The sequence below is a fragment of the Tilletiopsis washingtonensis genome (genome assembly GCF_003144115.1).
Source record: "Tilletiopsis washingtonensis strain MCA 4186 unplaced genomic scaffold FA09scaffold_1, whole genome shotgun sequence".
In the NCBI taxonomy this organism is placed as follows: Eukaryota; Fungi; Basidiomycota; class Exobasidiomycetes; order Entylomatales; genus Tilletiopsis; species Tilletiopsis washingtonensis.
This window is the reverse complement of record NW_020311998.1, coordinates 656,404-679,589: the sequence shown is the minus strand read 5'-3', so window position 1 is coordinate 679,589 and position 23,186 is coordinate 656,404. Positions and strand designations below refer to the sequence as shown.

The window sequence follows — 23,186 nt, the reverse complement described above, 5'->3', positions numbered from 1 at the left end:
CCTGCTTTCTCACCACCACCACGCACCCTCACTCCGCGCCATGTCCACCATTTCGCCCTTCGAGCCCCTCGTGCTCACTTCTCCCTCCTCCTCTCTCTCCTTCCATCTCCTTCCCTACGGCCTCATCCCGCACCGTCTGCTCCTCTCCAAAGACGGCCTCATCCACGACCTGCTCGCCGGTCCCGAGGATCCCGCAGACCACCATGCCACGGGCCGCTGCTTCTTCGGCCCCGTGATTGGCCGCTATGCGAACCGCCTCGAGGCGGGCACGTGCAAGTATGTCGGCGGCCAGATGCACGTGCCAGAGTGGGGTGAGTCTGCTGCAGCACACGCGAGTGGTGGTCAGAGCAAGATGGGCATAGAGGCTGATGTTGGGCATGGGCAACGCTTGACAGGAGGCGAGAATCTCTGCCTGCACGGCGGACCCGGCGCTGGGCCAGGCGGCAACGCAGCGGCGGAGCTGCCCTCGATTCCCGCCGACACGACGCCGCTGCAGCGCGGGCCGCTCGACACGCTCGTCTGGACGCCCCTCTCCTCTCCCAAGCTCTTCTCTGCGCCGAGCGATGCCTCTGCCGTCGTGTTTGGTCTGCTGCACGGCGCAAGCGAGGATGGGCCTCAAGGCACCCTCTACTTTGAGGTGCGCTTCGCAGTCGAAGGCCCCACGTCCGTCTCTCTGCCCTCCGACGTGCCCGCACTCGGAAAGAGCGCAGGGAGCGTCTCGATTGCCTATCGTGCCGTGCATGCGCCGCAAGCAGGCGAGAAGGAATGCGACATCACGCCGCTCAATCTCACGCATCACTGGGCCTTCAACCTCTCTGCCTCTTCTCCCGAGGCGCGTGAGCAGGAGGACGGCACGATTGATGCCCACACCCTGCGCTTCTTCGGACCGGAGATCCACACGCTCGACCTCGACTCTCGACTGGTGCCCACGGGCAAACTGCTCGACTGCACGAAGACTCCCGGCGCGGACTTCGCCACCAAGGGTCCGCAGGGCTACGGACGCAAGATGGGAGAGAGCGCGCCGCAGGGAGGGCATGATCATTGGTATGGCTGGGGCGCTGGCTCGAGGCAAGGCCAACTGCGTGCGCTTCTGAGGGCAGAAAGCACGGGCATTGCAGTGTCGTTTGAGACGGATCAAAGTGGCACTCAGGTATGTTCTCGCCCTCTCTCCTTCCCCCTCCCTCTCTCTACCCTGCTTGCCCCCTCGCTGACGCCCTACTGCTTTGCAAACAGCTGTACGGCGCAGTCGGCCAGCCGCATCCTCCCGCCTCTCTCAAGGCCGGCGGCGCAAAGAAGCTGGCGCACGGCGGCAACGGCACGGAGGCAAATGCATTCTGCAGTGCCGCGTTCCTCGAGTTCGCCCATCCCCACTCGACGCTCAACCACGACGCGCTGAGGACGTTTGCAGGCAGCGACACGACGCTCAAGCAGGGCGAGACGTATGCGAACTGGACGAGGGCGGAGGTGTGGATTGCTTGAGCGGCAAAGCGGGTGTGAGGTGAAGTGGGAAACCTCGAGAAGGTGGGGGGGGGGGGGGGGGGGGGGGGGCAAGATGAAATGAAACCAGTAGACCCATCGACTCTTACCTCGTGAGATGACTCTTAGCGAGCGAGGCTTGAACGTTTGAGCACGTCCCTCGCACTCTGACGCAGCATGCTGGCAGCAGTAGCGATCAGCCAGCTCGTCCCCTCGGGCGCGGGGGGGAGAGGGGGGGGGGGAGAGCCATCATTCGAACAGAGCTGCTCCTTGACGCCTCGGTGCGCTCGTCAGTGCAGCTGACGTGCGAGGAAGACCTTCAAGCCGCCCCGCGCTCCGGCGATGCCTCAAGCATCGGCGTGCCTCCTCTCGCTCTCTCGCTCGCGATCTCCGCCGTGCAGTGTGCAACAGCTGTCTGCTGCAGCCCGGCCGATGCGCAACAAGAGACGCTGCGCTCGACGTCGAGGAGCGCATGTCAAGGCGTCGCGTGCCCTGCAGCTACACCCTGGTCGTTTCGCTGCTTCTTCGCCCACATCAGTCACATGCTGTTCACATGCGGTGGCGTGCCTGTGCTGAGTTGCGCTTGGCCGCATGGTGGGGCAAGCGTGCAAAGCTAGCCGCCGAGCTTCTTCGTGTGTAGAGTGGCAGGCTGGCAAGGAACGCGCATGGAGTCGCTGTGCGCTTCGCTGGAGCAAAGAGGCGCATCCGATGTCGGCCTGCCAAACGCAGGGCAAGCGGGCACACGGCAGTAGCCATCTACACCATGAAGCGCGCAGTGACTAGTGAAGCGTGCTCATGGCCTCCTCCACATCGCAGCAGCGTCGGCGCCTCCGAATCGGCCATCGCATTGCCGCGTCGCAGGCGGAGCAACGCTGTCATGCCGGCGTCATTCCTCTGAACTGCAGTTGGGTCCTGCATTGACGCTTGAGCCTTTGTGATGCAGCGGAAACGAGCGAGCTCGAAGAGGCAGGTGCCACGACATGCGAAAGAGGGCCCGTAAGGTCGGAGATCTGCCGCTGCAAGAGAGCAAGGCAGAGGTGCGATGCGCCGCGTAGATGTTGGCCGCGTCCTGCCCTCGCGCCGCAGATCCGAATGCTGCCCCCGCCCGCAGTTGGCCGCTGTGCGCCTCACATCTCTGTCCGTGAGCTCATGGCAGCAGCAGCGAGATTTTGAAGCCATCTCTGTCGCACTCTGCGCTCAGCGTGGCCTCGACGATGCGGCAGAGAGAGCGGCGGCGAAGCAGCGAGGTGTTGGTGTGTTGCTCTCGGCGCGCGCGGCGCGCGGCGCAGCGCGACGGGTGCTGCGCCTGTGCCTCATCAGCCGCAGCCGCAGGCCGGCCGTTGCTGCGCCTCTCTCCTGATGCTGCTGCGCGTGGCTTGACGCAGGGCGGCCGTTGGATGAGGCGTCTACGCCCGCGTCAAGGGCATCGTTTAGACGTGCCGCGTCGGACAGTCGAGGGAGAAAGGACGCCAAGCGTGTGACTCTCTGCACCTCAGCACCAGCTCGCTGTAGGGCCGGAGTGAGGCAGGTCGTCGATCCAGGCAGCACAGCGCCAGCAGCAGCGCAGCCAGATGCAGCAGGCTAGGCACCACGGATGAGCCGCAGCGACGCAGCCCATCCCACTCCGCCGCATCCGCGCCTCTCCTCCTCAATCAAGCCGCCCGCCTTGCCTTTCCTGGCCGTCGCAGCCTCGCGAAAGGCTCACTTGCGCGGCTTTCCGCCCTCATCGTCGTGCGGCGCAGGGCAAGGCGGAGCTGGAGATGCCGTACATGCCGAGAGAGCCAAGAGGATGCGGCTCGTCGGCTGCGGCTGCCTCGGAGGCCCACAGCCGGCACCCCGGGCTCTTGCAGCGTGGCCACTCGGCGAACAAGGGCTGTGCTGGCCTCGCTGGCGTTTCGCCTCTCCTGCCGCTCCGCTGCTTGGCTCGCTCTCCGACGTATAAGTAGCCCGCCGTGCCCGCGCCCTTCGCTCGTCTCGTCAGGTTGCTCCACCCCACCAAACTCGTCCTTTCTCGTCTTCTCCCTCTTTCGCTCCACAAGTGTACCCTGGCGGTCACTTCTCTTCTCCTTTCTGCCCTCCCTTACATCTTTAGCCGGTCTATTCTCACGTCATCGTCTTCGGAAACTCTTACTCCTACCTCACCTCTCTTCACCACCCAACTCTTTCGCCCACCATGCAGCTCTCCCACGCTCTCCTCGCTCTCCTCACGGTGACGGCCACGACGTCGAGTGCCATGCCCGTGCGTCACCGCCAGCGCGGCCACGGGCTCTCCGGCCGTCTCATCGCGCGCGGCGAGCCTCTCGACGAGGCCCCGTCGGACGTCGTGGCGCGCGGCTACAGCCCCGAGGCCGTCGCAGCTGCCGTGCGCTCGCTCGCAGACGTCGGCGCCGGCGAGACCGAGCAGATGGTGCGGCGCATGGAGACGCTGGCGCCCGAGCAGCAGAAGCGTCTCTCGGCCATCGACGAGCTCGCGGCGCGCGGCGACATCGACGAGCTGGCCAACACGGTGCGCGACCTGACGCAGGAGCTCGTCTCGTACTCGCAAGGCCGCGGCCTGCGGCGTCGCCAGACGGGCAATGCAGGCATCGCCGGCCTCGTCAACACCATCACCTGTCTGCTCAACAACCTGCTCGGCATCGAGGATGCTGGCTGCGCCGCCATCTCGTCGGCCAACATGCCGAGCGCCACGGGCAAGGCCACAACCAAGGACCATGCCGGTGCCGTGCCGCTCGCCAACGTGCTCAACAGCATTGCTGACAAGCTTCAGCACGGCATCCTGCCCACCAACGGCACGACGGGCACGACGTCGCGCACGGCGCTCACCAAGTCGCAGGCCGCCACGCTTGCGGCGCAGGAGTCGGAGCAGGCGCCGGCGGCGCACGTCGAGGCCGTCTACACGGCGCACGGCAACCGGCGGCGCGGCCTCGAGAACCTCGTCGAGGTGCTGAAGCGCCTCAGCGACACGCTGCCCGATAAGCGCGAGGCAAAGCACCTCATCCTCAAGCCCACGGGCCCGCACTCGTTTGCCGTGCAGGACAGCAGCGACTCGTCGGCGACGACGGCGAGCGAGTCAAGCACCGACTCGAATGCGGCGACGACGTCCAGCACCGACTCGGGCGCCACGGCTCAGCAGCAGCAGCCGGCCGCGGCCTCGTCGTCGGACTCGAGCGCCGCCCAGCCGGCTGCTGCCTCCTCCGATTCGTCGGCCGCTCAGCCCGCCGCCGCTTCGTCCGACTCGAGCGCTCAGCCCGCCGCCGCTTCCACGGACTCGCAGGCCGCCCAGTCCGGCAGCGCCGCTTCCACGCCGGCGGCTTCGTCCGACTCGCAGGCGGCTCAGTCCGGCAGCACCGCCTCCACGCCCGCTGCTTCTTCCGACTCGACGGCCGCCCAGCCGGCCGCCGCGAGCACGACCGAGTCGCAGGGCGACCACTCTGGCACGGCGCCGTCGGCGACCGCGCCTGAGACCTCGAACAGCGGCTCGACGGCCAGCGACAGCTCGGCTGCTCCCGCCTCCGGCTCGACGATGGAGAGCTCGGCTGCTCCTGCCTCCGGCTCGACGACAGAGAGCTCTGCCGCTCCGGCATCGGGCTCGACGACGGACTCCTCTGCCACGCCCGCCAGCGGCAGCACGAAGGACTCCTCCTCCACGCCGGCCAGCGGCAGCACGACGGACTCATCTGCCACGCCCGCCTCGGGCAGCACGACGTCCGAGTCCTCGGCTGCGCCCGCCAGCGGCTCCACGGACTCGACCAAGGAGAGCAGCAGCAGCGACAGCACGACGAGCGGCAGCTTCCCCGTCGCCGATGCCGTCTCGGAGGCCAACAACGGCTCCAGCAGCACGCCCAAGGACTCCGAGACGACACCGGCGGCTGGGTCCGGCAGCGAGTCGACGACGCCGGCTAGCTCGACGCCCGCCGAGTCTACTCCTGCAAAGGACGAGACGCCTGCCAGCAGCACGCCCGCCGAGACGCCTGCCAGCAGCACGCCCGCCGAGACGCCTGCCAGCAGCACCCCGGCCGAGAGCACTCCGGCCAGCTCGACGCCGGCAGAGTCCACGCCCGCAAAGGAGGAGACGCCGGCTTCGTCCACGCCGGCCGAGACACCCGCCAGCTCCACGCCCGCCACGACGACGCCGGCGGAGTCTGCTCCCGCCAAGGAGGAGACTCCGGCTAGCTCGACGCCCGCCTCATCGACGCCCGCCACGAGCACGCCGGCCGAGTCCACGCCTGCCGAGGAGGAGCCGGCGAGCAGCACGCCCTCCGACGATGAGGACGAGACGCCCGCCACGGTGCCCGCCACCGAGCCGACCAAGGAGGAGACGCCGGCCACTACGCCCGTCGTCACCGGCCCCACGTCGCCCGTCGTCGGCGCCGTCATCTGCCCGGACCCGACGCCCAACGACGGCATGTACCGTCCCGACTGCCCCGGCTACGGCGGCCCCGCCTCGCCTGCCGCCTCGGTGCCCGTCGTCTCGCCGCCGTCGACAGGCGACGTTCCCGTCATCGTCACGCCTCCTGTTGTCGTCTCGCCTCCGACCGAGGTCGAGGACTGCCCCACGCCGGTGCCCAACGACGGCATGTGGCGGCCCAACTGCCCCGGCTACGGCGGGCGTCGCGACGTCATCGACAATCTCTCGGAGCGCGAGGTGTCGCAGCTGGCCGACCTGACGCCGCTCATCAACTCGCTCATCAAGCAGATCACCGCCTACCTGCAGTCGCCCGCCATGACTGCGCCCGCCGTCTCGCCCGCCGTCGTGGCCAACTCCACGGTTGCTGCTTCCGGCTCCGACAACACGGCCGCGCGCGTCATGATTGCCAAGCAGCGCGATGAGCTGCTCGGCGCCGATGGTCTCGACCTCGGCCGGCGCTCGGACATCGACCTGAGCCAGATCACGGCGCTGCTGCAGCTCCTCTCGCCGGCCATCCACCAGGAGCGTCGCCAGGAGCCTGCCACGGTCAACAGCGGCAATGCCGGCGGCACCAACGCCACGGCCACGATCCAGCAGAGCAACAACCAGGGCGGCATCAACGTCGGCGTCTCGGTGCTCGACAACCTCCTCTCGGGCCTCCTCAGCGGCGGCGGCGGTCTCCTCGGCGGCGGCCTCCTCCGCACCACCGTGCCGGCTGCCGGCGCTGCGGTGCAGAAGCAGTCGGCCGTCAAGCCGACGCTGCCCGCTGTCGACAAGAAGGCAGTGGACCAGCTCTCGGCTCTCCTCGTCGAGTCGCTCCGCACTGCCCTCGTCAAGGCGCAGGCCGCACCTGCGGTGGCCGTCGCCGCTTCCACCTCCGCCTCCGCTTCGGCCTAGACGCTCCGCACCGTACTCGTCACCTGCATCTCCGCACCCGCACCCTCATTGTTTCCTGACGCATTTCGTATCGACCCCTCATTGCTAGATTAGACCACATTTGGACTCGGCAGTTCCCCCCCCCCCCCCCCCCCCCCCCCCCCCGGCGCATCACTGAGTGACAAGCAGGCCGTTTTTGTTCGCGAGCACCTCACTTTCCTTTATCTCCTAATGCTATGCACTACCCTGTGAACTACTCGACTGGCTTCCGATCTGCGCCCCTCTCCGGCCCCACGTTCGCTTCAGAGCGAGTTTGCTGATGGTGCTCACCCCGGCGCCGGCAGCGCAAGCGCACGGCCTCGAGAGCATTGCGCAAGCAATCACGATCGATCCACCACCACCGAAGACGATGCGTTTACGTATGCTACTTCACGCCACGTCACGGCTGCACCTTCCAGAACACGGCCATCGAGACTGCGCCGGCGGTGATGTGCTCCTCAACGGTCACGCCGCGCTTGACGGAGCCGCGCTTGCCGTCGTCGGACGGCGCGAGGTGCGTGCTGCCCTTGCTGGCGCTCGCGAGCTGGAGGCGCTTGTGCTGGAAGAAGAGGAGCTCAGCCATTGTCTGACCATCGAGACCGCCATTCTGGACTCACAGGCATGTGCGTGAGCACGCCGCTGTTCACGTCAGCCTCGAGCAGCTTGGCGCCGCGTGCGGAGATGGGCTCAGGCATGACCGGAGCGTCGGCGCCCGGGAAGGCAGTCAGACCGGGCAGAGGCTGCAAGTGCTGCGGCACACAGAGGTTGCTACGCTTGCCTGTGCCGAGCTGGTACGCGGCGTTGTGGCCCCACACCATCACGTCGCGGCCGAAGGCGACGTGGCCGTCGGTCTCGACGGTGTCGAGCACGAGCGCGACGTGGCCAGGCTTGCCGATGGCGATCTGCGCCCGGCATGTCAGCTGAGAGCCAAGTAGCAGGCAGGAGGCCACTCACGTGGTGGATCGGGACGGGATGTGTCTTGCCAGACAGCTCCGAGTCTGCGAGTCTGCGTGTCAGCTATGCTCGCGCAGCAGCAGCGTGAAGGACTCACACTCGATGAGGCCCGAGACGGTCTTGACCTTGACCGGCACAGACGTGACCTGGCTCCACATGGCGTTGCCGAGCGTGCCCCACTGGCCCTTGCCGACAGCCAGCACGTCAATCTTGCCGCCAGCGACGGTGCCAGGCTCGCGGCGGCTCATGGTGAAGAACGTGTTGTCCGCGGCGGCCTTGACGTCGGTGCAGCGGATGTCGACGCTCGTGTTGGGGAAGCACTTGGAGAGCACAATCTCGGATGGGATGGGCACGCACTCCATGCCCAGCGCGTTGCTCAGGCCCGTCTGGCCGTGCGTCTGCCGGCCCCAGCCAAGCACGAGGCCGGACGGCGTGCGCGCGACAGAGTGCTCCGAGCCGGCAGCGATCTGCGCGATCTCGACACCACGCAGCGCCGGCACCTCGTGAAGCGTGGTGCAGTAGCGCGGGCGCAGCACGTCCTCCACGAGATCCTTTGGCCGCTGCTTGCGCCCCGCTGCGTCGCGCTTGACAGGCACGGCCGGCTCGCCGAACGACTCCATGCCCGGCGGCATAGCCCAGGCTGGTAACCGTCGCTGTGGGTGCGGGTCACGCGGGCCGTCGAGCTCGAGCATGCGCGGCTCAAGCAGCGTCTCGATCCGCCGCGGCTTGCCGTCAGAGTCCGGCGACGAGTTCAGCTGCACGCGCGAGAGACCGAGCTGGCCAAAGGCGTTGCCTGCATCGTCGATGGGCGCAGCGAACGTCCGGCCTTTTGACGTCAGCGCCAGGATGTGGCTGCTGCCGCCCTCGAGGCTAGTGAATGTCTCGCCGCTCTTGAGCGGTGCCAGCGTCTGCATGCGCTCGTGGTCGATCGTGGGACCAGCGAAGAGGTTGAAGAGCTTCAGCGGGTTGAGTGACCAGCCAGCGGGCTTGCCCGGCGACTGCAGCGTCTGCAGCGAGGAGAAGATGTAGACGTCGCCGTTCTTGGCCAGCGCATAGATCTTCTGGTCGTTGGCCACGACGCGCACGATGTTCTTGCCCGTCAGCGTCTTGACGGGGTGCAGCGTGCGGCCTGCCAGCTCGCCACGCGGCTGCAGCTCGTTGGCACGCGCCTTCTCGCGCCGGCGTGCCAGCGGCACATCGTCGAGCGCACCCTGCTGGATCTCGCGCGACGACGGGTCGAAGAAGCCGAGGCCCCACTGCAGCACATCGCCGTTCGCGTCGACAGCCACGCCGTGCTTCTCCTCCAGCACGAGATCGCGCAGCGACATGCCGTCGAAGTACGGGATGGAGCGCGGCGTCTTGACAAGCGTCGTGTTGGGCGAGTCTGGCGCCACGACGTTGTAGCTGTCGCTCCTCGTCAGCACGCCGTCGGAGCCCCTTCTGGCACACCTGCTGCGGCCACTCACCGGTTGCTGCCCCATGCATACACGCCCTGCCGCTCTGCCCGTGCACGCATCTGCTGCTGCTGCGTCATGTCGCCGCTCGAGAGGTCGCCCTCCGTCGCGACCGACTGCGCCACGTCTGCATACACCGGGCTGCTGTAGTGGTAGATGGCCAGCAGCATCACGGCGCCGGTCGCGGCGCCGAGACCCGCCTGCCGGGCGCGAGAGCTGCGCTGAGCGCCTGGTGTCGTACTGAGCGACCGCACATTGGGCAGCGTGCGAGCCGAGAAGCTGCCGCTGCTGCCTGCGGAGCGCAGCACGAGGCTGCGGCTGGCCGTCGGGCGGGCGCTGCGGGCCGCCGCGGCGAGCATGCTGGGCGGAGTGGAGGTGGCAAAGGCGGGTCCGAGATGCCTCGGGGCCGTCACGCGCTCTCAGAGGAGTGCGATGCGCTTGCGGTGTCCGAAGTAGCTCTCCGAGTCCTGTAGTGTGATCAAGAGCGTTGGAGACGACGGGAGATGGCGGTGGTGAGAGAGCTCAGAGCCGAGCCTGCTTTTTGTCAGCATGCACCGTGCGCAAGGCGGCCAGGCCGTGCTTGGTCAGCAGGCGCTGCTCCCCAACTGCTCCCACGCTCTCCGGCAGAGACGGCAGCCGGCCAGGTTGCGCGCCGGGCGCCGGGCGAGCGTCGGGCACCGACGTTGCGGGGAAGCGCTGTGGAGAAGGGCGCCGGCCAAGGCCAAGCCACGCCGAGGCAGCGCTGCCTTCCCGCTCCTCACCTCGTCCGCCGCTCTTTCCTCGCACTTGCTGTCCTGCTCGCTATCTCTGCTCTCGTCCAGTCCTTCGCGCCGCATCGCATCTTCTCATAAAGCCGCGCCAGCCGCGCCACGACTCGCATCTCTCGCACTCTTCGCACCATGTCCTCGTCCACTGCGCCGCTCTACTGGCAGGCCACGCCCGAGCATGTCGCTGCGTCCAACATCGACAAGTTCCGGCGGCTCGCCAACCAGCGTTTCGGCCTCAAGCTGAACACGTACGACGAGCTGCATGCAGTAAGTGGTGCACAGGTGTGCCCTGCTGTGCCCCTTCTCACCTTTCCGCTGCAGTGGAGCGTGGCCGACGACACATTCGAGGACTTTTGGATGCTGCTCTGGTCCTACATCGGCGTGCGCTGCTCGCAGCAGCCGCAGCGCGCCCTCTCCGACCCCAAGGCCAAGCCGGGCGACCTGCCGCGCTTCTTCCCCGGCGCGCGTCTGAGCCTCGCCGAGAACATCCTCTTTCCCATCCACCCGCAAAACGCCACGAGCTGCAATGCGCAGTCGCCGCGCTCGTGGCCGCCATCGAGCGAGCCGGCGCTCATCGAGATGAGCGAGGCGACGGAGCCAGAGGCGGGCAAGAAGGGCAGCATCGGCACAAACGTGACTTGGGGCGAGCTGCGCGATCGTGTGGCCGTCATGGCCGAGGTGCTGCGGCGCAAGGGCATCAAGAAGGGCGACCGCGTAGCACACGTCAGCGCCAACACCTCGCGGCCCATTGTCGTGCTCCTGGCTGTGCTGTCCATCGGCGCCATCTTCTCATCGATTGCTACCGATGCCGGTGCCACCGCTATCTACTCGCGCCTCTCGCAGATCCGGCCCAAGCTGCTCTTCACCGACGAGGATGCCGTCTATGCAGGCAAGCGAGTGGACCTTGTGGCGCGCGTCGAGGAGATCGCAGATCGCCTGCCGGACGTCGAGGTGGTCGTCTTCCGCAGCAGCTCCTCAGCCAAGCCGTTCAAGTGGACCGCGCGGACAGCCGCCACGTCGTACACCGAGTACGTTGCCTCCTCGGGCCTCAAGACCGGGCCCGGAGCCAAGGTGCCGCCGCATCGCTTCGAGCCGCTCGACTTTGCCGATCCAGCCTTGATCGTCTTCTCCAGCGGCACGACGGGCGAGCCGAAGTCGATCGTGCACGGCAGCGGAGGACTCATCGTTTCGCTGAAGCGCGAAGCGCTGCTGCACTACGACCTCAAGCCGGGATCCCGCTTCGCACAGCTGACAAGCACTGGATGGATCATGCATGTCAGCGTCATTTTGCGAGGTTTCACATCATTTCCAGCTAACGCAGCTTGTCTCATTGTTATGCACAGGTCCTTCAGCTTTCCGTGCTGCTCTCCGGCGGCTGCGCGATTCTGTACGACGGCGCCTTCCTCTACCCCGATGCTACGCACATCCCCCGCTTGCTCGCAGCTCGCGGCGATGTCATGGGCTTTGGCTGCTCGCCGCGCTTCCTCAGCGAGCTGGAGCGGACATGCAAGGCCAAGGGCTTCGTGCCGAGCCGCGATCTCGACCTCAGCAGCCTCAAGATCATCACCTCGACCGGCGCTCCGCTCGGCGCTGCCAACGCCGCCTTTGTGTATAATTCTTTCGCTCCGAAGGCGCAGCTCTCGAGCATCTCTGGCGGCACCGACATCGCAGCTGCCTTCGTCGGTTCTGCCGTCATGACGCCTGTCTATGGCAACCTGATCTGCGGCAAGGGTCTCGGCTTCGACATTGGAATCCTCGACCCGATCTCTGGCGAGGACATCGAGGCTACCGGCGAGGCGGGCGAGCTAGTGTGCCGCAAGCCGTTCCCGACGCAGCCGCTGATGTTCTGGGGCGAGGCCAAGGACCGGGCCAAGCTGCACGAAAAGTACATGGACAGCTACTACCGGCGCTACCCCGAGGGCAGCATCGCCGGGAAGGTCTGGGCGCAGGGGGACTTCATTCTGCGCGACAAGAAGACGGGCTGTCTGGACATCTGCGGACGCAGCGATGGCGTGCTGAACCCGTCTGGCGTGCGCTTTGGCTCTGCGGAGATCTATCATGTGAGTCTATTGTGCCGCACACGGCCTCCGACAGCTGACCTCGCACGACTCTAGGTGCTTGAAGGCTTCTCGCAGGTCGTGCTCGATGCCATCTGCGTGGGCCAGCGGCGGCCGAACAAGGACGACGACGAGCGCGTGCTGCTCTTCGTGCAGCTCGTCGACGGCGCCAAGCTCAGCGACACGCTCAAGCGCGACATCAGCCAGGCGATCCGCAAGGCCTACTCGCCGCGCCACGTGCCGGCACACATCTTTCAGGTCGATGGCATTCCGTGCGTTGCTGCTGGCCGCTGACTGAAGCCATGGTGCAAGGCTCCGAAGCTGATGCCCTCCTCTCGCGATCCGCAGAGTCACGGCCAATGGAAAGAAGACGGAGCTCGCTGTCAAGCAGATCGTTTGCGGTAGGTGCTCTGCGCCTCGAACGCCGGGAAAGGAGCTCACACCATACTCGCGGCCAGGCAACGTCGCCTTCAAGCCCTCGACCGCGACAGCAAATCCGGTACGCCTAGGAGCTGGTGACCTTCGTGAGAAATGGCTCGCTGACCCAACCCCCTGACGCAGCATGTGCTGGACCAGTACCGGCAATACGCGGACTTGGAGCAGGTGCTGGCCAAGCAGCCGGGAGGGGCCAAGCTGTGATGTATGTGTTCTTTGCGAATGCCGAGCGCCCCTGTGGGTCACCCTCCATGTGTCACATTGCGCCCCGCTCGCGGGCTGCTCGAGCGAAACTCTCAATCAAGGCTCCTCTTGGCTAAGGCCCTGGCTGCTGCGCCGCACCGCTGCGGCTTTGCGCCGACAGGGGAGCAGGAGGAGCGCTCCTAGTGCAGCCCCTCTGCGCCTTGCAGACCCTTTACCGGCGATCGGCGGCTGCCCGGAGAGGAGGTGTGGCGCGGACAGGAGCCCAGCAGCCGCAGTCGTCGCTGCTGCCCGGACGCGCGAGCCGCTGCATCTGTCTCTTCGCGCATGGAGGGTGCAGTAGGCTAGAGCAGGCGCATGGCGTCTCGATCGCCCGCCGATGAGGGATCGCCCGTCATGCACGCCCTCGCCCACGCCCATGAAGGCACGCTCGGGGCGCCGCAGACGGCACTTCAGCGTGACACGTCTCTGAGCCGCGCTTCTGGGTGCTGCGCGCCTGCTGGCGGCTGTCAAGGCTGCTGCGCCGCCTGCCAGGAGAGCGTTTGAGCGGCTCGATGCCCAGCCCTATTTCCGGAGAACAGGGCGAGATCAAGAGGCTGAGGAGGTGAGCCGTCCGGAAGCGAGAAGCCGGAACACACTGCCTACACTGCGAGGACTCGACTGCACGTGTGAAGAGCGAGGCCAAGAGGTGCGGCTGCCGCATCCGCCCGATGCCGCCGCTGCTGCGGCGCGCCGCGCATGGCACCTGAGCACGCCGGTGCGGCGCGGACGCGTTTCGCCTCTCCACCACGACGACCTCTGCGATGCGCTCTGCCTTCGCGCCTTCGCGCAACGCTTGCTGTGCTCGCAGCGTCGCCGCAGCACCAGTCTCCTGGCCATGCTGCGGCTGCAGCGGCCCGCTGCCCCTGAAGGTGGCGGCCCGGCGACGGCGGCGGGAACGCTCTAATCGCCCTGCGCCCCTCTGCTCTGATTGGCGCGCCTGAGGGGTCCGAGCGCGGGCGCAGCTGCTGCGGTGCAGCAACAGGCGCACGCTCTCTCTTCTATACGGCGAGCCCCGCCCTCCGCCGCACCCCGCCGCCGCCGCCGGCGGCATCATGCGAAGGCCAGCAGCGCCAGCGCAGCAGCGAACCACGCCGTGCTCCTCTGCCGGTAGACGCACTCCTGCGGTTGATGAGGGGCACGCGCCCTGCGCCGCGAGGAGCGGCTGAGAGAACCCGCAGCTGGTGCACTGTGAAGCTCCCCACCTGCCCCTCCTGCTCTTCGCCCGCGGGTCCTGGTGCCTGGACTCGCCTCGGCACCTCCTCTGCGGCCCTCTGCACACAACTCGGAGCCGCTCCAGCGACCCACAGGAGCTCACTTTACGCAGGCACGAGCGCTCTTGCGCAAGGCACGGACCGATGGAGTGCAGGACACGATGGGCGCAGGCGCACGCGGCCCGCACGCAGCCACGCTCTCGAGTGGGCGGCGGCCTGGAATTCTGGGAAGGTCCCTCTCCTGAGAAGTCAAGCGCTCGAGCGGCACCGGGGCGCCAGCCGTCGGGCATGTCGCGGCGAAGCGATACCTCAGGCGGCCGGCTGTGCTTCGCCTCGTGCGCCCGCTCGCTCGCCGTCCGAGCGGCATCTGGCCTGCGAGCGGCTCGTGAGGCAAGAAGATGGCACCACCGCCTATAAGATCTGGCCCGCCGATGCCTCGCTCTCGCTGGACCACATCCTCTCCGTTCTCCGTATTTCCTCAGCCCACCCTCTACCGTCTTTTCTCCTTCCGCCATGAACTACCTTCAGCTCGTCGTGCTCGCCATGGCCCTCGCGGCGCCGGCCGTCGAGGCAGCAAGCAAGAAGACGTGCGTGCCCAAGGGCGCCGACAAGACGACCGCGTGCAAGAGCCTTTCCAAGGGCGGCCTCGTCAACCTCAACCTGCTCGGCTGCTCGTCGACGGACATCTCGCCCGACATCTCGGCGCTGCGCCGCGACGCCCACCTGCGCCGCCGCCATGCCAACGCCACGCGCCAGGCTGCCGCCACGACGACAGAGCTGTGCAACTCGCTCAGCGAGGCCGGCCTCATCAACCTGTCGGCGTGAGTGTGCCGCCTCGTCTCTCTGCCTCGGATCTTGCCGCTGACGCGCTACTCCCTTCAGCCTCGGCTGCTCGGCTACGAACGTCTCGCCCAGCATCGACGTGCTGAAGCGTCGTCACGAGAAGCGTGACGCCCTCTGCGAGACGCTCTCCCAGGCTGGTGGGTCGCACATCACCACGCTTCACACTCCGCACCTCTGACACCTCATGCATCAGGCCTCGCCAACGTCGCGCTCCTCGGCTGCTCGCAGACGGAGGTGTCGCCCACGGTCGACATCCTGCGCAAGCGCAACGACCTCTGCGCCCGCATGGCCAGCCACGGCCTGCACGCACGCGACCTCGGCTGCGAGGGCCTCGTCGCCCGTGCCAACGCCGTCGACGACGAGCTGCGCGATGCCCAGTGCAACGACCTCAGCCAGGCCGGCCTCATCAGTGAGTTCACCGTCGTGCCTCGGCCTCGCGCGTCTATGAGTCCTTGCTCATCACCCGTTCGCCTTGCAGACCTCTCGCTCTTCGGCTGCTCCGAGAAGGCACTGCTCGAGCTCAACGACCTCACCCGTCGCCAGACCTGCTCGTGCCCGCCCACCAGCGGCGGCAGCAACCCGCCCTCGGGTGGCAGCAACCCGCCCAGCGGCGGCGGCAGCAACCCGCCCTCGGGCGGCGGCAGCAACCCTCCTTCGGGCGGCGGCAGCAACCCGCCCTCGGGCGGCGGCAGCAACCCTCCTTCGGGCGGCGGCAGCAACCCTCCTTCGGGCGGCGGTAGCAACCCTCCTTCGGGCGGCGGCAGCAACCCGCCCTCCGGCGGCGGCAGCAACCCGCCCTCCGGTGGCGGCAGCAACCCGCCGTCGGGCGGCGGCAACACGCCCGAGTGCGTCCCGCCGAAGGACGGCGGCAACGGTGGCGCTAACACGCCCAGCGGCGGCGATGACAACGACGACTGCGACCAGACGTCCGAGCAGGTGTGCAACACGCTCTCGAAGGCCGGCCTCGTCTCGCTCGACATTCTCGGCTGCTCGCAGATCAAGTGAGCTGCTGCGTCTTGCGCTTCTGTACGCGCACATCGCTGATCTCCTTGCTCTCAGGGTCGACCCCACGATCAAGATCGGCCAGAGCCTCCTTGGCTCCAACACCAAGGGCTCGTCGCTCGGCAGCCTCTTCGGCGGCATCTAAGCTACCCTCGCGCGCTGTGCGCGCTCTGTGTGCTTCTACGCTTCTTAGCTGGTCTGCTGCGCTTTCTCGGAACCTTGTCACCGTCGGCTGCTCTTCCGCGCCTGTCCATACTGCCGTCCGCCCCTCTATTTGCTTCACCGTCACCGCCTCACGGCGGCACCCCACGCTCTTTGCTTCTCAACCATACCTTATGGCGCCCCACCTGCTCGTGTGATGACTGAGAAGCGTTTGACCGAGCAAGCAAGCGCAGAGCAGGCAAGGGAGCGGATGCATTCCGTGCGAACAGACTGGCCGATGCGAGCTGCAGCACCGCGACGATCATGAGAGAGTGTGGCCGAGAAGAGGGGGAGGGAAGGGGGCGTGTCGAGTCTAGTGCGGAGCTCGCACGCGAAGACGCAGCCGGCGCCTTACTTGACGCCAGCCTTGTCGGCGAGAGCCTGCTGATTGAAGCTGGCGTACTTCTGGTACTGCGCCGCAGCGTCCTTGCCCATGAGCGCAACGAGGTCCGAGTTGCCGAACGGCGAGTGCGTCGACGTGGTGCAGCCCGTCTGCTTGAGCGTGCCGTCGAAGCGCTTGAACACCCACTCGAGCACGGCAGGGATCGAGACGAGCGTCTCGGACACGTGCTCCGTGCCGTCCGAGAGCGAGTAGTTGATGCTGGCGCCGGCGGCGCACTGCTCCTTGACGTACTGGTCGACGGGCTGGCGCGGAATGACCTCGTCATTACGAGCGTCTGTGAGGAGCGAGAGGGTCAGAACGGTGCTGGCGAGGGAGTGGCGATGTCGACGCACGATAGATGAACAGCGGGAACTTGTTGAGCACATCCTGCTGTCCACGGCCACCGAGCAGGTTGAGCTTAAAGTACTGGGAGTGGAGGAGGTGGTCAGCATGGGATGCTCGTCGAGCTAGACTGTTACGCACCTTGACCGGCACCGGGTCGTCAAGCACAGCCATGCCCTTGCGTGTGTAGGAGAAGATGTCCTTGAATGCGAAGGCGGCGAGCTCGCCGATGACGCAGCCCTGGTCGCTGCGCAGGAACTTGAACGCCTCGGTGCCGTTGGGCAGCAGCTGCGAGTCGAGGTACTGCTGCACCTCGGGGTAGGCGTTGGCCTGGCCAGCGAGACCGGCAGCGGCAAAGCCGGCGAAGAGACCCTTGTTGAGGTTCACGAGCACGGCGCGCAGGTCGACGGGCAGGCCACCGAAGGCGGCGCCGACGATGTTGAGCTCGGGCGCGTACTCGGGGTACAGCTGCGATGCCCAGCCGGCCGAGTGGCCGCCGCCCGAGTAGCCGGTGAGGATGATGCGGTTGCCCGCCGGGTTGGCGATGGTCTTGCGGTGGTTGAGGATGGCGCGTGCTGAGTCGAGCTGCACGCGGCCCTCGGCGTAGCCGGCAATGAAGGCGGCCTGCGAGCCCTCGTAGTCGGGCGCCGTGACGTAGATGCCCTTGGCGAGCAGCGCAGCAATCGTCGACGTCTGGATCGTCGTGATGAGCGCCTGCTGCGAGCTGCTGAACGTTGTGAGCGCGTACGACGTGGCGCAGTCGAACGACGCAGAGTCCTCGAAGAGCGCCACCGAGACGACCTGCGGCGGGCTCAGCGGCACGCGAGGCTTGAAGACCGTCGTCACCGTGGCGTCGGGCTTGCCGAGTGCCGTCTGCGTGCGGTACAGCAGCTGGTACGCCTTGTCGTAGTTGAGCGGCGAGAGGCCGGAGCCGATCTGGAAGGTGACCTGAGAGAGCGGCAGTGAGCAGACGAAGGAGAGCCTGGCCGCCGACGATGACACTCACATCGCGCTCGCGGATGATCTCGCCCTCGGTGAAGGTGGCGACGTTGGAGGGCACCTTGTAGAAAGGGTCGCCGCTTGGCTTGACGATCGGGTTGGGGTTGAGGAGACGCGCAGACAGCGGCGATGCCGAGACGGCCGAGATGACGGCAGCGGCCAGCGAGAGGAACACCTGCACCTTCATTGTAGGGACGAAGAGGGGAGGGAGAGAGGGAGTGGCCTGCGGATGCGCGAAGTGGCACGAGCAGATTGGTCTTTTGAAGCTTCGAACAAGCCCAGACGCTGCCGCACCTCATCAGGCAGTGAGGCATGCCGTCGGCGTGACGACCAGGAGTGCGCCCTCCTTCGTAGCGACGTGGTACGTGACGGCATCGTGCCGGCGGAGTGGCCGACGGAGATGCGGGGAAGCCGCACGCTTACGCCGTACTCGCCGACGCCTCTCGGCCCGTAGCCGGGGCTAGACGCATCACTGGCGCCGGTTGCAATCAACGGCGGTGTAGCGCTCCGGCAAGTCGTGCGGGCCAGCACAGACGAGGGCCAAGGGCGTTCTAGCGGCTGCCGATCTCGCATCCCCAGCCGACGGCTGCTGGGATTCCGCAGCGCCGTCGGCAGGGAGAGGCGCAGTCGATGCGGGGTGCAGATGTTTGTGATTGCTCTCGTGATTGCTCAGGAGCAGCGGCATGATCGTCGCTCTGCATGCGCCAGCTCGGCAGCAGACAGCAGCGCCGTTGGTGTGTTTGCACTGGCTCGTCACTCGCCGGACTCCGTAGAGGCAACGTGAGAAGTAGCAGTGGTGTGCTTCTCTGCTGCTGGTCGCACGGCAGCGCGACGGGAGCAATAGAGGCGAGGTGCAGCGGCGCGCCGGTAGAGCGGACGGGTCGTCGAGCTCACGCAATGCCCGGACAGCAGCGTGCATCGATGCGACGCCAGGTCTCGCCAGCGGGCCAAAAGCCATGACATGCTGACTCGTGCGGGACACCAGCGAGTGCGGGGTAGAGGCGCCAGGGTTGCGTCGGGCCTCGTTGCCGGCGGAGCGGAGGAAGATGGGGCTGGCGCATAGATTGCCTGCGCATGAGCGCGGCCCGCCCGCTTCGTCGACCTCATCCCATCGCCGAGACGGCGTCGGCGACGTGAGGTGCTGCAGGTGCGAGCGGCAGCATCGGGTGCGCTGTGCAGCTGTACCTCTGCACCTGCCTGATGTCGCTGCAGCGGGCATGGCTATGAGAGCGGGCGTCGTGTGCGAAAGACGCGTGCGTCTGCGCACGCGCTGCGAACGGAAGCAAAAGCGAAGCGCGCCACCGACGCTGGCCTGTGCTGCCGCTAGAAGCACGCCTCGTCTGGCCTCTGCGAGACAGCGCTTACCCTTCATGCCGCCGGCCAGGCTGCACAGATGGTCGAGATCATCTTAGTCCCGCGGACGTTTGCTTCCCGTTGTCATCGTCGCGGCGTGCTCCTCGCCGCTGCGGCGCGCGGAGCCGTCATGCTCCCGCAGCCAGCGTGGGCCTCGACCACGGGCGACGCAGCTGACAGGACAGAACGAGGGGCATCGAGACGTGCTGCTGAAATCTTTCAAGGTCGTTCGTTCGCCGTCGAGCTGGAGGATGCGATCTTGAGGTGCGAAGGTTGCCGCAGGCTGCAACTCGGCACGATGTGGGGCTGAGGCAGGTCACGCGGCGGCGCGCCGCCCCGCCGCCAGCGGCCATCGGGCGCGAGCGCTTGCTCTCCTGCGCCGCCTCGCGTCCCACGCTCACACCACATCCTTCGCACTCGCCTCTCCACACAACCTGGCAACGCCTTTGCGCCCACTTCTCGCGGCACACACGCCTGCAGCTCGGCGTTCGTCTCTCTGCGCACCTCTGCTGCACTCCGCCCAGCATGCCGCACATCGCAAACGACGTCGTGCGTCCCACGCCTGCACGCTCCAGCCGGGCGTCTAGCTCATGCTCTTCACCTCGCAGTTCCACACGCGCCTCGCCACGCTCTTCGCCGAGGCGACCGAGGCGCACTCGGTGTACCTCACCACCAAGCGTCTCACGCGCGGTGACGAGGCCATGAGTGCCACGCCGGTGACGGGCGGCGCACAGCATGCCCTGCTCTTTCGCGCCAGCGATGGACGCGAGGGCGCCAAGCGCAGCCAGTTCAGCACCGTGGTGAGTGCGCAAAGGAGTTGTGCCTGCCAGATGCAGCAGGCCATAGCCTATCGCTTGTTGGCTGCGATGTGGACCGCAGCCTCTTGGGTGCCTTCCGTCTCTGTGCTGCTACTCGGCTCTGCCTGTCCTGCCGGCGTGCTGACGCTCTCGCCCCTCAGGTCCAGCCGTCTGCTCTGCCCGCGTTCCAGACGGCGCTCGACACGGTGCTGCGCACGTCGCTCGCGGCATCGCTGCGCAAGCGCGACAAGGCAAAGGAGCGCCGTGTCGACAAGGCGCGCAAGGAGAGCGCCAAGCGCATCGAGGAGCAGGGCGGCAAGATCCGTCTGGCGGACCATGGCAGCAGTGAGTAGGCCGATCTCGCTGTGTGCCGCACAATGCGCCGCCGGTGCACGTCTCACTCCTCGCCTCGGCAGAGCGCGGCGCTGGCCACAAGAAGCGCCAGCAGGCAGCGGCACGAGCGAAGCGGGTGCGCGCCGAGCGCGCAAGGACGTTCGCCGCGGCCAAGGACGAGGCAAGCGGGAGCGGCGCGCCGGCCGCGGCGTCATGAGGGCGCGGAGGGGTACAGATGAAATGGCAATGTGGGTATCTACACGTAGATGGATGGAAGGCTGGAAGGAGATGAAGCGCAGTGAGTGTGTTGGCAGTGTCTCGCGGCTGGGCCACGTAGGGTACAGGAAGGAGGGTGCGGGCTGTCAGGCGCGGGAAGCAAAGTAGCTGGGCAGGAGAGTGCCAGTCGTGTCGGTGCTGCGGAAGCTGTCGCCGCTGAGGGCGTGGCGCAGGCGGTGCAGCGGCGGCGGGCGGCTGTTGGCGCGCGACGGGTTGCTGCGCAGCGACTGGCTGGGGCTGCTGGTGCCTGGCAGGAGCCGGACGGACAGCGGAGGAGCCTGCAGCTGGGAGCTCTGCAGCGGCGGAGTCTGCATCGGCGAGCTCTGCAGCTGCTGCGGCTCCTCGGCCAGACTGCCGAGGTTGCGCTCGATCTCCTGCAGCAGCGAGTAGCTGGTGGGCATGATGGGCGAGCCGCGCGGCGACGGCGCTCGCAGACGCTCAGAGGCGGATGCGGCCGGACTCGCCGTCGTGGCGACAGCCGTGTCGATGCTGGGCAGGTTGTGCGGCGAGACGTCCTCGTCGTACGGCACTGGCACGCGGCTAGCGCCGCTCCGACGGAGGCCCGAATCGAGGTGCGAGGTGTCGCTGCGACGAGGCGATTCACCGATGGCCGAGGTGATCGTCGATGGTGACAGACGAGGCTCGGCAGAGCGTCTTGCGCCCTCGAGTCTGGCTTCGGCAGCCGCGCGGTGTTCAGCGACGGAGCGCGAGTCGGCCTCCTCGTCGCTTCTGCGCTGAGCGCGCGAGGCACGAACCTCGCTGCCGTCGTCGCTGCGGTCCGGCATTACCGAGGCGCGGCGTTCTTCGGTGCGCATCATCGAGGTGCGGGCCGAACGACGACGCTCGCGCCGCTCGTGTGTCGCTGCGATGACGGCGGCGTCGCAGGCGACGTGCACGGGTGCGTCGAGGTGCAGCACATGCAGGTGTCCGACCGAGCTCAGCGATGCGGGAATGGCGCGTAGCGTGATGGCGAGCAGCAGCCGATAGTCGACAGTCAGTCTGCGGAAGGTGAAGGACGGCAACGGTGGGCCGGAAGCGCGGTCCTCGGCGCGAGTGCCGTCGCACACACGCATCTGACCCGAGAGGAGCACGAGGGAGCCGTACTCGCTGGCCGGCGGTGCAGCATCGCGGGCAGGCACATCCATGACGACCTCGAGCGGCACGCGCACGTCCTTTTGCAGCACGAGCGTACCGGCCGTCGACGTCGTCTGCACGTTGCGCAGCAGCGTGAGCTGTACTGCCTCGGCGTACTGCGTGCGAGAGAGCACGGCGTGCGGCGGCAGGCGGACCGAGAGCTTGAACGGCACCCAGTCGGAGACGGCCAGCGAGAGCTGCGCAGGCCACGAGAGCTGTGCACGGGCGTCAGTCGCAGACTGAGTGTGAGAGGGAAAGCGCTCTCACCTCTGCCTCGACGGGCTCAAAGTTGCCGTTGCCGCTGTCGATCTGCGATGTGAGGCGGTAGGCCTGCCAGCCCTGCAGGCCACGCGAGGTGGGCATGAGACTGATGCCGCTCGTGCCGTGCGCCGCCTGTCTGCCCGGTGAGACGGGGGTCTCGTCTGCTGCCGCTTCGGTGACGGAGCTGCGAAGGGCTGTGGACAGCGACATTGAGCCGTCGGACAGTCGATCAACCGTAAGGCTGCGGCGCGAGTGGCATGGATTGGCGGCGGTCGCGACCGACGGCACGGCCACCGTCTGGCGGATGGGCGCGTGCGGGCGGACGGGGAACTCGAGCGTGGCACTGGGTACAGAGTGAGTGATGATCGATTGCCGCGCTGCAGGCGACACTCACACTTCTTTCTTGCTCGGCAGCAGGCCTCGGAGCGCATGTCTGGCGCTAAGGCGCTTCACGACGATCTCGACGCTGTACACCACGCGCGCACCCGGCAGCGGCGGCTCCTTGGTCACCGCTGCAGCCGAGAAGGCGGGTCCGCTGCGGCGCTTCTTCTTCTTGCGCTTCGGATCCTGCAGCTCCTCGGACTGCTCGACCTGCAGCGTCGGAGGCAGAGGCACGGGTGCGCCGACTGTCGTGGTCGCAGCCGGCAGAATGAAGGTGAATGGCAGCGTGATGGTCGCTGGTGCAGCGCGGACGTCGCTGCGAGTCAAGAGACACTCGTCCTGGCGGTCAAGAACAGGTAAGCACGATCTGCATGCGATACGCAGGCTTTGAGCTCACCTGGTGCAGGAAGTATGACTGCCACGGGTACGGCTTCGTGCGTACTTCGGACGAGATTGATCCGACCTCGACGTACTGCAGCAGGTGCCTTTGCACGCCACAGGTCAGCTCTGCCGCCGCTCGCCCACACTGCCGCGCTTACAGGTCCAGCACGCCATGCAGTCACGCCTTGACGCTCATGACTTCTCTTCCGCACTTGTCGATGCGCGGGATTGTGACGCTGCCAGCGACGGGCTCTCCGGAGCGATAGAAGCCATCGGCGTGCGTCGAGGGATGGAGCATGGCGCGCAGCGGCTCTTGAGGCGGCTCAGGCAGCACTTCTTTGGCACGGCGCTTCGACGAGACCTCGGCAATCAACGTCGCTGGGTGCCAGCTCGCGCGACGACTCTGGCCGCCAGTCTGACTGCTGCTGGTGCGTCCGTGGCGCGGCGACTCGTGGATGGTGCTCTCGAGCCCCAGCGGCGGCGACTGCTCCGGCCGAGTTGCCGCGTCTGACTCGCTGAACGACGGACGCGAGAAGGCACGGAGCTGCGCGCTGAGGCTCCAGCGACGGCCTACAGGCTCT

The 23,186-nt window shown here is 67.2% G+C and overlaps 9 protein-coding genes across 9 annotated transcripts; 6 read left to right on the top strand and 3 right to left on the bottom strand.

The window, feature by feature from the left end:
* Window positions 1–40: 40 nt before the first annotated feature.
* FA09DRAFT_324138 (hypothetical protein) lies at window positions 41–1,479 on the top strand (the record flags this gene model as incomplete). Its single annotated transcript, XM_025741119.1, has 3 exons — window positions 41–311; window positions 396–1,150; window positions 1,234–1,479. 3 exons carry the CDS (start codon window positions 41–43, stop codon window positions 1,477–1,479), a joined length of 1,272 nt encoding a protein of 423 aa, XP_025601578.1.
* Window positions 1,480–2,927: 1,448 nt separating this feature from the next.
* Window positions 2,928–3,534, top strand: FA09DRAFT_9251 (hypothetical protein). Its single transcript, XM_025745904.1, has one exon. It carries the CDS (start codon window positions 3,071–3,073, stop codon window positions 3,416–3,418), a length of 348 nt encoding a protein of 115 aa, XP_025601577.1. The 5' UTR covers window positions 2,928–3,070; the 3' UTR covers window positions 3,419–3,534.
* Window positions 3,460–6,902, top strand: FA09DRAFT_327246 (hypothetical protein). Its single transcript, XM_025741335.1, has one exon. The coding sequence runs from the start codon at window positions 3,650–3,652 to the stop codon at window positions 6,779–6,781; it is 3,132 nt and encodes a 1,043-aa protein (XP_025601576.1). The 5' UTR covers window positions 3,460–3,649; the 3' UTR covers window positions 6,782–6,902.
* A 24-nt stretch (window positions 6,903–6,926) lies between these two features.
* Window positions 6,927–9,715, bottom strand: FA09DRAFT_327245 (RCC1/BLIP-II). Its single transcript, XM_025741334.1, has 5 exons — window positions 9,220–9,715; window positions 7,851–9,157; window positions 7,754–7,797; window positions 7,417–7,701; window positions 6,927–7,358 (listed from the first exon to the last, which is right to left on the bottom strand). Exons 1-5 carry the CDS (start codon window positions 9,564–9,566, stop codon window positions 7,200–7,202), a joined length of 2,142 nt encoding a protein of 713 aa, XP_025601575.1. The 5' UTR covers window positions 9,567–9,715; the 3' UTR covers window positions 6,927–7,199.
* A 251-nt stretch (window positions 9,716–9,966) lies between these two features.
* Window positions 9,967–12,998, top strand: FA09DRAFT_327244 (acetyl-CoA synthetase-like protein). Its single transcript, XM_025741333.1, has 7 exons — window positions 9,967–10,241; window positions 10,296–11,249; window positions 11,318–12,034; window positions 12,089–12,303; window positions 12,380–12,432; window positions 12,490–12,530; window positions 12,593–12,998. The coding sequence occupies exons 1-7, from the start codon at window positions 10,107–10,109 to the stop codon at window positions 12,668–12,670; spliced, it is 2,193 nt and encodes a 730-aa protein (XP_025601574.1). The 5' UTR covers window positions 9,967–10,106; the 3' UTR covers window positions 12,671–12,998.
* A 1,044-nt stretch (window positions 12,999–14,042) lies between these two features.
* FA09DRAFT_9196 (hypothetical protein) lies at window positions 14,043–16,111 on the top strand. Its single transcript, XM_025745901.1, has 5 exons — window positions 14,043–14,741; window positions 14,803–14,900; window positions 14,957–15,172; window positions 15,242–15,764; window positions 15,823–16,111. Exons 1-5 carry the CDS (start codon window positions 14,434–14,436, stop codon window positions 15,908–15,910), a joined length of 1,233 nt encoding a protein of 410 aa, XP_025601573.1. The 5' UTR covers window positions 14,043–14,433; the 3' UTR covers window positions 15,911–16,111.
* A 206-nt stretch (window positions 16,112–16,317) lies between these two features.
* On the bottom strand, window positions 16,318–17,876 carry FA09DRAFT_335919 (LIP-domain-containing protein; the record flags this gene model as incomplete). Its single annotated transcript, XM_025743812.1, has 4 exons — window positions 16,318–16,643; window positions 16,702–16,774; window positions 16,832–17,638; window positions 17,697–17,876. 4 exons carry the CDS (start codon window positions 17,874–17,876, stop codon window positions 16,318–16,320), a joined length of 1,386 nt encoding a protein of 461 aa, XP_025601572.1.
* A 141-nt stretch (window positions 17,877–18,017) lies between these two features.
* On the bottom strand, window positions 18,018–19,161 carry FA09DRAFT_9188 (hypothetical protein). Its single transcript, XM_025745900.1, has one exon. The coding sequence runs from the start codon at window positions 19,059–19,061 to the stop codon at window positions 18,159–18,161; it is 903 nt and encodes a 300-aa protein (XP_025601571.1). The 5' UTR covers window positions 19,062–19,161; the 3' UTR covers window positions 18,018–18,158.
* Window positions 19,162–19,474: 313 nt separating this feature from the next.
* FA09DRAFT_357883 (hypothetical protein) lies at window positions 19,475–20,389 on the top strand (the record flags this gene model as incomplete). Its single annotated transcript, XM_025744882.1, has 4 exons — window positions 19,475–19,591; window positions 19,651–19,842; window positions 20,001–20,184; window positions 20,256–20,389. Exons 1-4 carry the CDS (start codon window positions 19,568–19,570, stop codon window positions 20,387–20,389), a joined length of 534 nt encoding a protein of 177 aa, XP_025601570.1. The 5' UTR covers window positions 19,475–19,567.
* Window positions 20,390–23,186: the final 2,797 nt, after the last annotated feature.